This window comes from Hyperolius riggenbachi, chromosome 3 (genome assembly GCF_040937935.1).
Source record: "Hyperolius riggenbachi isolate aHypRig1 chromosome 3, aHypRig1.pri, whole genome shotgun sequence".
Taxonomy (NCBI): domain Eukaryota; kingdom Metazoa; phylum Chordata; class Amphibia; order Anura; family Hyperoliidae; genus Hyperolius; species Hyperolius riggenbachi.
In genome coordinates, this window is record NC_090648.1 from 276,088,768 (window position 1) to 276,105,799 (window position 17,032).

Consider the following 17,032-nt stretch of genomic DNA (forward strand, 5'->3'; position numbering starts at 1 on the left):
AGTTGAACAGAGCAACTGCCATTCACTAAGTGCTTTTGAAAATAAATAAATCCCTGAGAATACCCCCATGAAGAGATGGACTAGTCCAAAACCTGCCGCTTCTGTCAGAAGTCTACTACCTACTGTAAGTGACAGCAACATAGGAGAAAAGTAATTTATGGCTCATTTTACTCTGGAAAAAACTTACTTATTTGTCTACGTTTGCACATATTTTAAATTTTATAATTTTTCACCATAGTGCCCCTTTAAAGAAAACCTGAACTGAAAATTAAAAGTCAAAATAAGCATACACAAGTCATACTTACCTCCTGTGTAGTCTACTCCTCAATCTCTTTTTCCTCTCCTGCATCCTGTTTGTCCACTGTGATCAATGGATTTCTCCGTCCTCCATTTGGAAAATGGCCAGTACACCATAACAGCTTTGTGGTCAGCACACAGTTAAACTGTAACATCGCCCACTTGAGCCATAGGGAAACATGGACACATCCGTTCTCCTCTCAGCTGTAACTGACAGCAACTGATATATAACCGACAGCAACTGATATATTTCAGTTCTGACAAAATGTTGTCAGAACTGGAAGGGATCACTGTCAGCAGAAAATGGTGAGTTTCTGAGAGGAACTGATGGCAAGGTAACTATGTAATGTTCATTTGAAGTTACCTCATGTGTTTATTTTAAAGTGACTCCGAGCTCAGAGTAAAAATAAAATTTGAACTTACCCGGGGCTTTCTCCATCCCAGCCCTGGTCGGGACGTCCCACGCCGGCCTCCTGGCTCTTCTCCCGGCGGCTGTCCGCATAGCGCGGACAGGCCGGTCCCCCGGGCGACACTGGCGAGTGTCGGGCCTTCTCCTCATGACGCGCGGCGGCCGGCGTGTGACGTCATTCGTGACGTATACGGAAGGAGAAGGCCCGACACTCGCCAGTGTCACCCGGGGGACCGGCCTGTCCGCGCTATGCGGACAGCCGCCGGGAGAAGAGCCAGGAGGCCGGCGTGGGACGTCCCGACCAGGGCTGGGATGGAGAAAGCCCCGGGTAAGTTCAAATTTTATTTTTACTCTGAGCTCGGAGTCCCTTTAAATAATTTTACTCAGTACAGGTTCTCTTTAAGTGTGCCTGGAAATGTGCAGATATCTTCTGGAAGAATTTGATGTTGCCAACTGCTATGGTCACAGGAGAGGATGGAAACAGAGCAAGCTCTTGAAATTAAATTAGATACTATATTCCCCCCAAAATATGTATCAATAACATTTCAGAAATGGGGAACCTGATTTAGGCCATATATCCTTCTTTTCAGCAAATGGTTGGCTACTACATGCAAAACTAGATATTATTTATGTGCTCCCTGATGTAAGTGATACTGGATGAGGTGTGTGAAGACAGTCACCATTTGCATTAAATGGAGTGTGTTCAGTGAATGTACTGCAATTATTTCTGACTGAGAGTACATTTCAGATAGTTGATCAGACTGATGAAATTGAAACAATTGTATCAATCCTCCTTCTCCTAAAATGTCTATTTAGATATCCCACAGTTTTAATTTATATTTAAGTCAACTTTTTTAAAGGGAAGGTCTAGGCAAAATAAAAAAAAAAATCCACTTACCTGGGGGTTCCTCCAGCCCCTGGCAGCTGTCCTGTGCCCTCGCCGCAGCTCCGGTGGCTCCCGTTGTCCTGCGCTGCAGAAGTCGACCTTGCCAGATCGGCTTCTTCTGCGCTCCACCACGCAGGTCACGTGGTCCAGCCGATGTCATCAGCATTTGAGGGCACAGGACAGCTGCCAGGGGCTGGAGGAAGCCCCAGGTAAGTGCATTTTGTTATCTTCAGCAGCCTGAATGTATCCTTTAAGTTTTTACTGTTTCATTGTCTCTGCCCAATGACAAATTCATTTAAGTATGCCAATACTAAAATCTATGAACTACTGATCCTTTTTATCTCTTTCCTGCTCTCAGAAGCCATTTGCTGCCAGGAAAGTGTTTTATGGATGTAATTCCTTATCAGTGAGACTTACGCTATAGGCCCAGTGAGGACACAAACGTTCACTTGCATGCCTAATGTTTAAAGGTGCGTACACACCTTTGATGGATGTCACCCGTCAAGGGGCCATATGCAATTCCCTTTTTCACCTGAGTTTTCTCCTAGGAGATAATTTTTCATCTTAGATTTAAAATAACTTTCCAGCACTTTTCAACTAAAAAGGTACCTAAAGGTAAGTGAAAAAGTAATATGAATTTTTTGTTTTGTTTTCTGAAGGCTTAAAAGGCATCTTATTGACAGGTTTAAAAATATCACCTAGGAGAAAACTCAGGAGAAAAAGTTAATTGCATATAGGCCATGGATCGGGACCCTATCCCCTTGGGTGACATCACTGGGCCAAGCTACACACATGTAAGTCATCTGTGTAGCTGAAAGTGTGCTGTGTTGCTATGCAGCAAGGCAGAGGGATGATGAAGATGTACTTGCGTGACTTCAAGCAGCGAGCGGGGGAGTTGGGGGTTGGAGGCCGCTGTGCTCGCACTTGATTATCAGTTATCAGCGCAGGCAGTCATTGTTGGCTGCCTCAGCTGACTTCAGTCAAGCGTGTGTACCAACCTTAACTCTTTCAGGCAGAGAAAGAAAAAAAAGGAACACAGCATAGTTATTTGTGTGCTATACATACTCAGGTCTATCTCGTCATGTCACCTGGGATGTCTTTTAAAAGGCAACTTTGTTCCCAGCACATATGGGGCTTTCAGGTTTTGGCTCCAAGAAATGTTTTGATTGGACATGCCTACATTTGAGGTGTGAATATGATCATATATACTGTAAAGGGAATGTCAGATTTATTTGGCCATGATACTTTACAATTTAATTTTAACCAAAACATTCTACCAATTTCAATGTATTTATTTTTCAGAGTTTCTCTTTAGGTTAACCCCACAGCAGTGACTTTTCTCTCTGTTATACAGAGGAACCTATATATTGCTATACACCTCACAACTTCACTCGGGATCAAGCCTTGTACGCCAGAGGATATTGCTGGACAGAACTTAAGGATGCGCTACCGGGGGTGAATGCCAGCCAGTGGCCTTCATTGTTTGAGCACAAGTTCTTCCCATACGCTCTTCTGGCCTTTGCTGGAATCATGTACATTCCTGCTCTGGGATGGGAGTTTCTAGCTTCAACCAGGTTGACTTCAGAGCTGAATTTTCTGCTTCAGGAAATTGACAACTGCTACCATCGAGCTGCAGAGGGACGTGCACCCAAAATTGAAAAGCAAATTCAATCAAAAGGTCCTGGTATTACAGAAAAAGAGAAGCGAGAGATAATAGAAAATGCAGAGAAAGAGAAAAGCCCTGAACAAAACCTTTTTGAAAAGTATCTGGAAAGAAGAGGTCGCAGTAATTTTTTAGCCAAACTGTATTTAGCAAGACATTTACTAATTATATGTTTAAGTATTATACCAATTACTTATCTGAGTACATATTATGCAACTCAGAAGCAGAACGAATTTACTTGTGTTATAGGAGAGCCTCACCTTAAAACTAGTCATTCAAAATCGCTAATAAGGGTAAACTGCAAACTGCCATCTGTTCAGCTCCAAAGAATCATAGCTTCAGTAGATATTTTTCTTCTTAGTGTTATCAATTTAATTATCCTTATTAATTTAATACACCTTTTCATTGTCAGAAAATCCAACTTTATTTTTGACAAATTAAATAAGGTTGGCATAAAGACTAAGAGGCAGTGGCAGAAATCTCAGTTTTGTGATATAAATATCCTGGCCATGTTCTGCAATGAAAACCGTGACCATATCAAATCCTTAAATCGTTTAGATTTTATAACCAATGAGAGTGATTTAATGTATGATAATGTAGTTCGGCAATTACTTGCTGCGTTAGCACAGTCTAATTATGATGCCACTCCCACTATGCGGGATTCTGGGATGCAGACAGTTGATCCAAGTGTAGACCCGGCAGATATTGATGTCAATGAACATCTTGTTATAAAGCGACCTAGGAAGAAAATGAAGTGGATTCCCAGTAGCAACCCTCTACCCCAGCCCTTTAAGGAACAAATAGCCATAATGAAGGTTGAAAACAGTAAACCAGACAAGCCAAAGCCAGTGAGAAGGAAAACTGCAACAGATACCGTAATAGCACCACTTTTGGAAGGATCTTCAAAGTCTTCGCCACATTCAGCATCTCAGAAAAGTAATGATAGCACAACGTCAAGCATCTCAAGTGAGAAAAAACATACTCGACACTTCTCCTTAGATGTACAACCATATGTTCTTGGTAACAGAAAGGGCAAGTCAGAGACACAAGAGTGTGCACCTATAGCCACATCTGAAAGTCAAGAAAATGGCTTCCCAAGCCAGGAAGAGAATATGTCTGTACAAGTAAAAGGTAAATATTTATCACTTATACCAAAAAGAAGTCTGGCTATATGTCTCTTGATGTCTTTATCTGTTTGAACACTAGATGTACAGGAAGTCTGTTTATTTTACTTGGCATATTTTTGAATGCCACATATTAGATATGGCTTAGAATTATGCTCGGGCACTATAGCCTGATTTTATTTATTAGAATAAATCTGCAGAATAATCCTCATAAGTCTTTTGTACTGCCCAAGACTTGCATTACTTCAGACCCTATTCTTATAGTTTTTTTTACATGAATTTGAATTCCTCACATTTGTCTTGAAACTTACAAACAGCAGAGTAAAAACACATCAGAGTAATGGAAGCATCTCAGCTTCTGCCAAGATATGGACCTTACTACAGTCATATATCTTTTCATGTTTTAGCAGCTTCTGTGTACAGTGGAACTTCAATGCGGTAAAGTTTGGTATCATATGTAACTGTGTTACCTGATACAAGACAGAATTTCTCATATATTACATTTAACATTCAAAAAAAGGTTTTTTTGCAGGAGAATGCAAAGTAAGTTTTTCATTATTATGTAAAGTAATCGCTTAAAGAGTAACTGTTAGGCATGAAAAACAAAATAAATTATCTATTTCTATCTGTTTATCATATCATATAAAAGGAATGCTAAAAAGGCAATGCATACCTTTAAAATCAATCTTACTTTTTAATTGCAGAGATTAATCCTCATGTCCCCAGCTCCTTAGTACGCAGCCAGTAATCAGCCACAAAAGAGAAGTTGCAGTGCAGGCTGGGGCAGGGGCGGGGGGAGGAGTTTCTGCACAGACACAGCTAGTTCAGCCTGATTGGCTGCTGCCTGTGTCACTCTCACTCCTTTTCCTTTCATTGGCTGCCTCCCATGACTGTCCGTGTCTGCTCCCTCCCCACACTCCAGGCGACAGGCATCTCCGCCGATTCATGTGGGCAGTGGCTGCCACCACCGCATCGCATCCATGGGGATCCCCGTTTCTGCTACCATTTCCTTAGGGATTCCCTGCATTTACAATCAACCCTGTAACATCCACGGCTCGGCGCTTGTCCCGCATCATTGTAGAGCTTAGAATATATGCAGCGCACACAGACTCCCCTCAACATGGTTCCAGGCGATGGAGCTGCATTTATTCTTCCCCACTAAACGCTGTAATGCTGCGGGACAAGTAGGGATGCTGCAGGGTTGAGGGTAAATGCAGGGGGAATCCCTATGGATATGGTAGCAGGGCTGGGGGGTTTCCATGGATGCGGGGGTGCCTGAGACATAATGCTCGCTATTGGTGTGGGGAGGAGGGAGGAGTAAGGGAGGAAATGACCTCACCATTGGCTTTAGGAGGGAGTAAAGATGGCCCCTGCCAGAGAACAGAATTCTCTCCATTTACCTTTTATTATTTTATAAAGTTCACTGAAATCAACACTTGGACCATGCAATACACATCTTATGTAAGTAGAGCTAGTATTTATCTACTTATATATATCATTTTTTTATATGGCATACTATGGCTGACAGCTCCTCTTTAAGCACTAAGAGAGGAGTGGTCTTGGAATGCATGGAGAAACTTACGTTCTGCCAAGATAACATAATTGCTGTATGTAATATTTATTGAATAGCTAACTGTACTATATGTCCTTGTAATATTTAAATGCTCAGGTAATTTTTATCAAGTATTAAGCACACATTAAACCAAGGAGTGTAGACTATGTTAAAACATAAAGCATAGTAAATAAAAAAAACAAATATATAAGCAAATTAGATGGATTCCTCTATACACCCAACATGGAAACAAAAAAAATATGCATAGTAAATGAATGCCGGATATGGACTTGATCCAATTAACTTTTTCTCCAAGTTTTTTCCTGGGTGATATTTTTACATCTTATCAATAAGATGCCTTTAAGCCATCAGCTAGACCAGGAGTCTCAAACTCAATTTACCTGGGGGCTGCAGGAGGCAAAGTCAGGATGATGCTGGTCCGCATAAGGGATTTTACAATCAGCAGCTTGAACACCCCCTCCCCCCCCCCCCCCCCCCCAATCACTTGCATTGATTTTTATTTCAAAATCAAATTCACACTGAAGCGAACTATTTTGCCTATTTTACCTTATAGTTCTGTCACGCTTGGTGGTGTATTCTCCACAGTCAGCATGCAACGCATAAGCTGACGTGAAGGAGGTACACACACCAGCACAAGGAATCAGGTTATCCCCTGTTTAGTAGAGGAGAGGACTGACTCCAATAGGAGATTGTGGCGCACAGAGCCGGTGCAGATCCGAACAGCCACAAACCATGCTTTCGTGATAACGTCTCAGCGCAAGGTAGCGCTGAGCGCATAAACCAGAACTGAGGAGATCAGGACAGGTAGACAGACTGAACGCTTGCTAGCCAGCCGCTACTTAGCAACAGCAAGCGTCCACAACAAGACAGACTGGAATGAGGCAGCCAATGCGTTGCAGCGATGGCGTGCCTCACAAAGACAGGACAGGATAGTCAGGAAATAGCAGAATCAAGATAGATGAACGTAACACAGACAAAAATACAATAAGTATGTTTTCCCAGCGTATTACAATTACAGCTATCAATGAAACTATTTGTAATGTCTGACTAACATATGTATATATCGGCAATGAACCGATATATGACATAAGCAGGAACACTGACTAGGACTGGAGCAATACAGGGAACAGGACTCAGAAGGATTCGTTATCTCTTCGCAGAGATGAACGCAATCCACAAACAGAACCAGGAGCAGGATAACTAACTCAGCACGGGTGATCACGATACGCGCAAACTACCAAAACGTGCTGGAAAGCTGACTAACTGAACACAGGATATAAATAGTTCGTGTACGTATACATCAGCGACACTGATGTATCAACGCAACACGAATACAAGGAAAATAATAAACGTGCTGGTATGCATATATATTGGCAATGAACCAATATATGATGCAAAGACCAGCAAAGTATCTTTAGAACAAGAAACACGATCTGGGGCTGAAGCAACAGCAAGACAGGCTTAAACTGAAGCTATGATAGCCCAAGGAGCCCTGCAGGAAGCAGATCTTTATACTGAGGCCATCCAATGGGAGCAGACATGCAGATTCCCACACAGGTGAATGATAATCAGTCACAAGCTGACAGCAGGAAAAGGCAGACAAAGCTATGCAGCTTGCATGGAAAGAGATCAGAACTGCCTGAGGTGCAGCACTACTACTGCCAGCAGTACCTGCTGCAGAAGCGATCATAACAGTACCCCCTCCTTTAAAGGCGGATACTAGACGCCTTTCAAAACTGACATTCCCAAGGAAATAACCTAACTGATTATTCATGATGACCGGGACAGCCCGGCAAGACCAAAATCCAGAATCAGTCATCACAAGACTGGACCCATCAGAACCAAAACCTACAGAGTACTACAAGCCCCAGTGTGACACCCATCAGAACCATGATTTCCAGAAGAAAGCCCCTCGAAGCTCTCTGAGCGATACCCACTGCCTTCCAGGGACCGTCCAAAAATGCCAAAGCCTTTGCAATGCCCACCGGAACTGTCCTTACCAACACAAAATCCACTGTTGAACCAATCCAAGGTACCAGGACAAGTTTCCTCAGAGATCTCCCAGAACACTTTGAAGTTCCACAGAGATCCCAAAAGGTCAGAACGCCCTTTAGGCTCACATGGAGAACTATCAAGAACCCCTATGGAACCTAGGGCAATTCCCGAGACAGGGTTACAAGGACAAATATCAAGATCAGGGCTTTCAAGGATCAGAACCATCTCTGGGCATGCAGGCAGACTGGCAACATCAGAACATGTCTCTCCTAAGGAAGCATCTGAGCACGCTAACACCTTAGACACACTTGGGCATTCTGGCACACAAAGCACATCTGGGCACACTGGCACAAGAGAAACCTCTGGGCATGTCAAGGAACTGTGAGCCTCAGGGTCAGCCAAGATAGGACCAAAACCAGGACTGGCCAAAAAAAATCCATCATGACTAGACTTCGCAACTACTGGATAGTGTTGGGCGAACAGTGTTCGCCACTGTTCGGGTTCTGCAGAACATCACCCTGTTCGGGTGATGTTCGAGTTCGGCCGAACATCTGATGGTGTTCGGCCAAACTGTTCGGCCATATGGCCGAACTAAGAGCGCATGGCCGAACGTTCCCCGAACGTTCGGCTAGCGCTGTGATTGGCCGAACGGGTCACGTGTAGTGTTGGGCGAACATCTAGATGTTCGGGTTCGGGCCGAACATGGTCGCGATGTTCGGGTGTTCGAGCCGAACTCCGAACATAATGGAAGTCAATGTGGACCCGAACTTTCGTGCTTTGTAAAGCCTCCTTACATGCTACATACCCCAAATTTACAGGGTATGTGCACCTTGGGAGTGGGTACAAGAGGAAAAACATTTAGCAAAAAGAGCTTATAGTTTTTGAGAAAATCGATTTTAAATTTTCAAAGGGAAAACTGTCTTTTAAATGCAGGAAATGGTTTTCTTTGCACAGGTAACATGCTTTTTGTCGGCATGCAGTCATAAATGTAATACAGATAAGAGGTTCCAGGAAAAGGGACCGGTAACGCTAACCCAGCAGCAGCACACGTGATGGAACAGGAGGAGGGCGGCGCAGGAGGAGAAGGCCACGCTTTGAGACACAACAACCCAGGCCTTGCATGAGGACAAGAAGCGTGCGGATAGCAATTTGCATTTTGTCGCCATGCAGTCATAAATATAATACAGATGAGAGGTTCAATAAACAATAAACAGTAATTGGTGTTGTCCGGAATGCGCACAATGCGTGGGTCGCGTTCAATGCAGTCCTAGGCCGAAGAGGTCATAGCCTAGGGTCACAAAAACCTGTTTATTTGGGCAATTTCAATGGTGGCGAGTCTGACGTACATAAATCGCAGCAATGGCCGTTAGCAACGTCTGAATCTCACAAAATGTCTCATGCAGGTAGAAGACATATTGTTAGACTTGGGCTCCAAAGATGGGTTCCCTACATCTCTGCAAACCAGAGTTACAGGGCTCCAAATTTGGTAAAATCCCCCATAGGCTTTCATTGGGCCTCCTATTTACAGTTCCAAAATCTCACATCTTTTCAAAGGGCAATTGCTCAGCAGTGGCAAATTTTCTAGCATTGTAGAGACCCTTAGGGGGAACATGACTGGTGAGTTTCGAGCCCCTAGGCCAAAGAGGTCATAGCCTAGGGTCACAAAAACCTGTTTATTTGGGCAATTTCAATGGTAGTTATGCTGACGTACATAAATCTCAGCCATGGCCGTTAGCAACGTCTGAATTTCACGAAATGTCTCATGCAGGTAGAAGACATATTGTTAGACTTGGATTCCAAAGATGGGGTCCCTACATCTCTGCAAACCAGAGTTACAGGGGTGCAAAATTGGTAAAATCCCCCATAGGCTTTCATTGCCTCCCTATTTCACTTTCCAAAATCTCACATCTTTTCAAAGGGCAATTGCTCAGCAGTGGCAAATTTTCTAGCATTGTAGGGACCCTTAGGTGGAACATGACTGGTGAGTTTCGGGCCCCTAGGCCAAAGAGGTCATAGCCTAGGGTCACAAAAACCTGTTTATTTGGGCAATTTCAATGGTAGTTATGCTGACGTACATAAATCTCAGCCATGGCCGTTAGCAACGTCTGAATTTCACGAAATGTCTCATGCAGGTAGAAGACATATTGTTAGACTTGGATTCCAAAGATGGGGTCCCTACATCTCTGCAAACCAGAGTTACAGGGGTGCAAAATTGGTAAAATACCCCATAGGCTTGCATTGCCTCCCTATTTCACTTTCCAAAATCTCACATCTTTTCAAAGGGCAATTGCTCAGCAGTACCAAATTTTCTAGCATTGTAGGGACTCTTAGGGGGATCATGACTGGTGAGTTTTGCCACTGCTGAGCCATTGCCCTTTGAAATGGTGTGAGATTTTGGAACGGTAAATAGTAGGCCCAATGAAAGCCTATGGGGGATTTTACCAATTTTGGAGCCCTGTAACTCTGGTTTGCAGAGATGTAGAGACCCCATCTTTGGAATCCAAGTCTAACAATATGTCTTCTACCTGCATGAGACATTTCGTGAGATTCAGACGTTGCGAACGGCCATTGCTGCGATTTATGTACGTCAGACTCGCCACCATTGAAATAGCCCAAATAAACAGGTTTTTGTGACCCTAGGCTATTACCTCTTTGGCCTAGGGGCCCTAAACTCACCAGTCATGTTCCTCCTAAGGGTCCCTACAATGCTAGAAAATTTGCCACTGCTGAGCAATTGCCCTTTGAAAAGATGTGAGATTTTGGAAAGTGAAATAGGGAGGCAATGAAAGCCTATGGGGGATTTTACCAATTTTGCACCCCTGTAACTCTGGTTTGCAGAGATGTAGGGACCCCATCTTTGGAATCCAAGTCTAACAATATGTCTTCTACCTGCATGAGACATTTCGTGAAATTCAGACGTTGCTAACGGCCATGGCTGAGATTTATGTACGTCAGCATAACTACCTTTGAAATTGCCCAAATAAACAGGTTTTTGTGACCCTAGGCTATGACCTCTTTGGCCTAGGGGCCCGAAACTCACCAGTCATGTTCCCCCTAAGGGTCCCTACAATGCTAGAAAATTTGCCACTGCTGAGCAATTGCCCTTTGAAAAGATGTGAGATTTTGGAACTGTAAATAGGAGGCCCAATGAAAGCCTATGGGGGATTTTACCAAATTTGGAGCCCTGTAACTCTGGTTTGCAGAGATGTAGGGAACCCATCTTTGGAGCCCAAGTCTAACAATATGTCTTCTACCTGCATGAGACATTTCGTGAGATTCAGACGTTGCTAACGGCCATTGCTGCGATTTATGTACGTCAGACTCGCCACCATTGAAATTGCCCAAATAAACAGGTTTTTGTGACCCTAGGCTATGACCTCTTCGGTCTAGGACTGCATTGAACGCGACCCACGCATTGTGCGCATTCTGGACAACACCAATTACTGTTTATTGTTTATTGAACCTCTCATCTGTATTACATTTATGACTGCATGGCGACAAAATGCAAATTGCTATCCGCACGCTTCTTGTCCTCATGCAAGGCCTGGGTTGTTGTGTCTCAAAGCGTGGCCTTCTCCTCCTGCGCCGCCCTCCTCCTGTTCCATCACGTGTGCTGCTGCTGGGTTAGCGTTACCGGTCCCTTTTCCTGGAACCTTTTATCTATATTACATTTATGACTGCATGCCGACAAAAAGCATGTTACCTGTGCAAAGAAAACAGACATTTCCCGCATTTAAAAGACAGTTTTCCCTTTGAAACTTTAAAATCGATTTTCTCAAAAACTATAAGCTCTTTTTGCTAAACTTTTTTTTCCTCTTGTACCCACTCCCAAGGTGCACATACCCTGTAAATTTGGGGTATGTAGCATGTAAGGAGGCTTTACAAAGCACGAAAGTTCGGGTCCCCATTGACTTCCATTATGTTCGGAGTTCGGCTCGAACACCCGAACATCGCGGCCATGTTCGGCCTGTTCGGCCCGAACATCTAGATGTTCGCCCAACACTACTACTGGACTCTCACAAAAGAATGCAGGATCAGACTTAGATGTCGCTGATTCCAGCAAGGTTATTAACAAATCAGGTTCAGGGGCACTAATAAGACAGGACAACTCTTCTGATGTACGCACTGAACTAGATAGGGACTCCACAACTTCCTCTGGACTGGACAGAGATTCATCTAATACACTGGATTGGAGCTCATGAGGGGCTGCAGAACAAGTCAGTATTGCAGCAGCCCCCACTGGACTAGGCAAAACTGAGGGATTCACTAGACAGGAAGGGGACTCTGGAACTTCTGCCACACCGGCCAGAGAACCAGAATTTTTCAGGATACAGGGCTGGGTTTCAGGAACACTCATCAAACCGGACTGAAATTCTGAGATTTCTATTACCCTTTCCAGAGAATCAGAATCATCCATGTTACAGGGCAAGACTTCTGAAACATTCAGAGGACAGGGCTGAAGTTCCCTGGCTACAGTAATATCAGAGAGGGACTCAACATCATTAGCTAAATCAGACTGTGTATAAGGCAAGGTATCAAAAACGCTTGCTGACAAAGACAATGTTTGGCTTCTGCTTCACTGGGCAGATATTCATCAAGTTTTACTAGAGCAGACTGTAATTCCAAAACAGCTGCTAAACAAGTGAATATTACTGCAACACCAACTGAAGTAAGCAGTGCCTCAGACTCCTCTGCTAGAGGGTCTGAAGTATCCAAAGTACAGGGTGAAGCATGAGACTCTGCGACCACAGCTTCACTGGACAGGATCACTGAATAGTCCATATTGCAGGGCAAAACCATGGAAGCACCTGCTGGACAGCACAATGATTCTGTGACCTGAGCTTCATTGGAGAGAGCTACTGCACAATTCATGGTACAGGGCAAATTTACTGGAACATTTTCTGAACAAGGTAATAATTCTGTGATTTCGGGTTAACATAGCAAATGCTCTGAGCTATTCATGAAACTAGAGCGAGGTGTAGAAACAGGAAGATCAAGACACAATGTTTGCACATCTGAATCACTATTCAATTGTAAAATTGGGAAATTCAGATGCTGGGGTTCTGAGGTTTCTAGACAGGATTGCTGGGACTCAGAAACTAATGTAGTGTATCTATTGGCATCTGCTGGATCAGACAGGAGTTGAACTTTATTAACACAGGTAAATTCTACAGAAGTGTTTGCAGAGGCAGGCAAAGATTTTCTGATGTCTGTTTCACTGAACAAAGACTCATGAGTACTGGCTAGGCTGGACTCAGAAGTCAGCAGGACCTCTGGAACCTCTGCTGATAAATTTGTGCAGGGCAAGGTTAAGGAAATATCAGTAGCTTCTGTTTTACTGGGAAGTAACACTGAGTTTTCCATGGTACAGGGTGGAATTACAGGAACATTCACTGGACAAGGTAGGGACTCAGGAACTGGAGAAGTTGGACAGTCTCCAACTGACAGGGTGCTTTCCCTGGTATCAACTGACTGAATCACATATAAATCATCCAAAATAATTTCCCACACATCGATCAATGGAGCCACAAAGTCATTCCCACACACACCAGTTTTTATTAGGTTATAGGCAGACTTAATGCACGCATTCAATACTAATTCACTTTTTGCACTGTAGAATTGATAAAATGAACTTGAATCACGCTTCCATTCACAGACCAGGGCTTCCATCTCTCCTTTCTCAAATGGAGGATCCCATGCATACTTAACATCTGAACATTCAGGCTGATCACAGATTGTGGCAGGAACATGTATAGGGTTATTTAGCAGGCGATTGGCAGATTTCTTATTCCTAAGGATCTCCAATACTTGTAGCAAGTGTTGAACTGTAGTGTATGCAAATTTCATTTGCTGCACGAATAAATTGATCTGTTCAATACTCTGTAATATCTCTTCATAATCATACTCAGATAATTCTTTTAGACACAAATCTTTATTTTCCTTGGCCAGTGATGAAAGTTCATTAGTAGTTTCATAAGTCCATTTAACTCCCCCGAAAGACAATTGCATTTCATTATCTGTTAATGGCTGAATCTCATTACAGGTCTGATGCGCAGTCGCTAAAGATAACGACTCTGCTGATCGTATACGTTTCTTAGAACGTTTACGTTTGGCTTTAGACCCTGCTGCCTTTGACGATTTATTCAAAGCTGAAGGGAAATTATCAGAACTACTCTCTGCTTGCTGATTATTTTTGCAAGCAATTGAAGGAGCAGCTGATTGACCTGCTGCCAAAAGCTCATTAAGAGGAAAAGGCAATGGATCTATGCGCAACCAATTGTGAATTACAAAAGCTATAAATTGCAAAGGACTTTGTCTAAACTGAATGTGATCTAAAACATCGATTGCCCAATCAAAAAGCTTGCCCTTAAAAAGAGCGCAAACGATCCAATCAGACCAGGTAGAAATTGCAGAAGCCCGAAAGTCGGAATTGGCCAAAACCTTAACCAATTCTGTTATAAATGTGTCTGTAACTTCAGGGCCAAGCTTTTCAAATTTTTTAAAGGAGCAGGACCCCTGACAAACAGTGTCATAATTTCTGGAAATCCCCCCCACAATGGGGATTGGTAATGGGGCTATCATAATGTCACGCTTGGTGGTGTATTCTCCACAGTCAGCATGCAACGCATAAGCTGACGTGAAGGAGGTACACACACCAGCACAAGGAATCAGGATATCCCCAGTTTAGTGGAGGAGAGGACTGACTCTAATAGGAGATTGTGGCGCACAGAGCCGGTGCAGATCCGAACAGCCACAAACAATGCTTTCGTGATAACGTCTCAGCGCAAGGTAGCGCTGAGGGCATAAACCCGAACTGAGGAGATCAGGACAGGTAGACAGACTGAACGCTTGCTAGCCAGCCGCTACTTAGCGACAGCAAGCGTCCACAACAAGACAGACTGGAATGAGGCAGCCAATGCGTTGCAGCGATGGCGTGCCTCACAAAGACAGGACAGGATAGTCAGGAAATAGCAGGATCAAGATAGATGAACGTAACACAGACAAAAATACAATAAGTATGTTTTCCTAGCGTATTACAATTACAGCTATCAATGAAACTATTTGTAATGTCTGACTAACATATGTATATATCGGCAATGAACCGATATATGACATAAGCAGGAACACTGACTAGGACTGGAGCAATACAGGGAACAGGACTCAGAAGGATTCGTTATCTCTTCGCAGAGATGAACGCAATCCACAAACAGAACCAGGAGCAGGATAACTAACTCAGCACGGGTGATCACGATACGCGCAAACTACCAAAATGTGCTGGAAAGCTGACTAACTGAGCACAGGATATAAACAGTTCGTGTACGTATACATCAGCGACACTGATGTATCAACGTAACACGAATACAAGGAAAATAATAAACGTGCTGGTATGCATATATGTTGGCAATGAACCAATATATGATGCAAAGACCAGCAAAGTATCTTTAGAACAAGAAACACGATCTGGGGCTGAAGCAACAGCAAGACAGGCTTAAACTGAAGCTATGATAGCCCAAGGAGCCCTGCAGGAAGCAGATCTTTATACTGAGGTCATCCAATGGGAGCAGACATGCAGATTCCCACACAGGTGAATGATAATCAGTCACAAGCTGACAGCAGGAAAAGGCAGACAAAGCTATGCAGCTTGCATGGAAAGACATCAGAACTGCCTGAGCTGCAGCACTACTACTGCCAGCAGTACCTGCTGCAGAAGCGATCATAACAAGTTCGCTTCAGTGCTCCCATTACAAGTAATCCGCTGTGTCCCCGCCGCAAAACGAGGGCTGCAGAACCCCCGAATCGCCCAAGGGGCAATCAGCCGGCATTTCCTGGAAGGGGCAGAGCTTTCAGCTTCAGCTCTGCCCCTCCTGACGTCAGCCTCTGCCCGCCCCTCTCACGCTTCCTTCACAGAGAGGGGCGGGGAGAGATGGCGATCCGTGTGGCGATTGACGTCAGGAGGGGCAAAGCTGAAGCTGAAAGCTCTGCCCCTTCCAGGAAATGCCGGCGGATTGCCCCCCGGGCGATTTGGAGGCTCTGCAGCCCTCGTTTAGTGGCGGGGATGCGGCGGACTACTTGGGAGCACTGAAGCGAACTATAAGGAAGCTTTTGCCAGCGGAGGCCACAAAATATTGTATCGAGGGCCGCAAATGGCCCGCGAGCCGTGAGTTTGAGACCCCTGAGCTAGACAAAAAATACTCAGAATAATTTTGATACCAACTTTTTAGTACTTTTTCAATTGCAGAGTGCTGGAAAGTTATTTTAAACTGAAGCCATAAATTATCTCCTATGAGAAAACTTAGGAGAAAAATTGAATTGGATCGGACCCTAAAAGTCTTTGCCATAGCATGTTTTATTTCCTCAATATTCAGTTGTATGTGGTCCTCTGTCAGTCATGGAGAAAATCCGTGAATATAATAACAAAAGTTGTTTAAGTAATACCTTTAATGACTAAAGCTTTGCAAGCTTTCAAAACTTTCTTCTTTAGGCATGATACAGAACTGGATCAGAACCATACAAAAGTAATACAACCTACAGAGACTTATATATAAGTCTCTGTATGTTACATATATAGTCTTATATATAAGTCTCTGTATGTTACATATATAGTCTTATATATAAGTCTCTGTATGTTACATATATAGTCTTATATATAAGTCTCTGTATGTTACATTACTTTTGTACGGTTCTGATCCAGTACTGTATCATGCCTGGAGAAGAAAGTTCAAGTTTTGAAACTTGCAAAGAAATATTGTACAGTTAGCTATTAAAGGTATTACCTAAACACATTTTGTGGTTATGTCTATGGCTCCTCAATGTACAAAATGTGATTTGGACATTTTAACCACTTGAGGACCGCCCCCAGCCGATAGGCGGCGGCAAAGTCCGGGCCCAAACGACCGCAATACGCCCATCGGCGGGGGCGGCTGCGGGAGTGGCTATGCGGCGATCGCGTCATTCGTGACGCGATCAGCCGCCGGGGACTGGCTCCACCCACCGCTCGTAGTAACCCGCCGGCCGTTCGGAAGCGCCGGCGGGTTACTAGCACCCGGATCGCCGCTGCACATATGTATAATAGGCTTTGTAATGT

At 43.8% G+C, this 17,032-nt stretch overlaps 1 protein-coding gene across 3 annotated transcripts in view; it reads left to right on the top strand.

The window, feature by feature from the left end:
* Nucleotides 1-17,032, top strand: part of PANX2 (pannexin 2) — a 97,559-nt gene that overhangs the window by 70,298 nt on the left and 10,229 nt on the right. For all 3 annotated transcript variants that reach the window (XM_068272699.1, XM_068272697.1, XM_068272698.1), the window contains exon 3: nt 2,947-4,386. In XM_068272699.1, the coding sequence (XP_068128800.1) occupies nt 2,947-4,386 (1,440 nt within the window). The remainder of the gene's footprint in view (nt 1-2,946; nt 4,387-17,032) is intronic.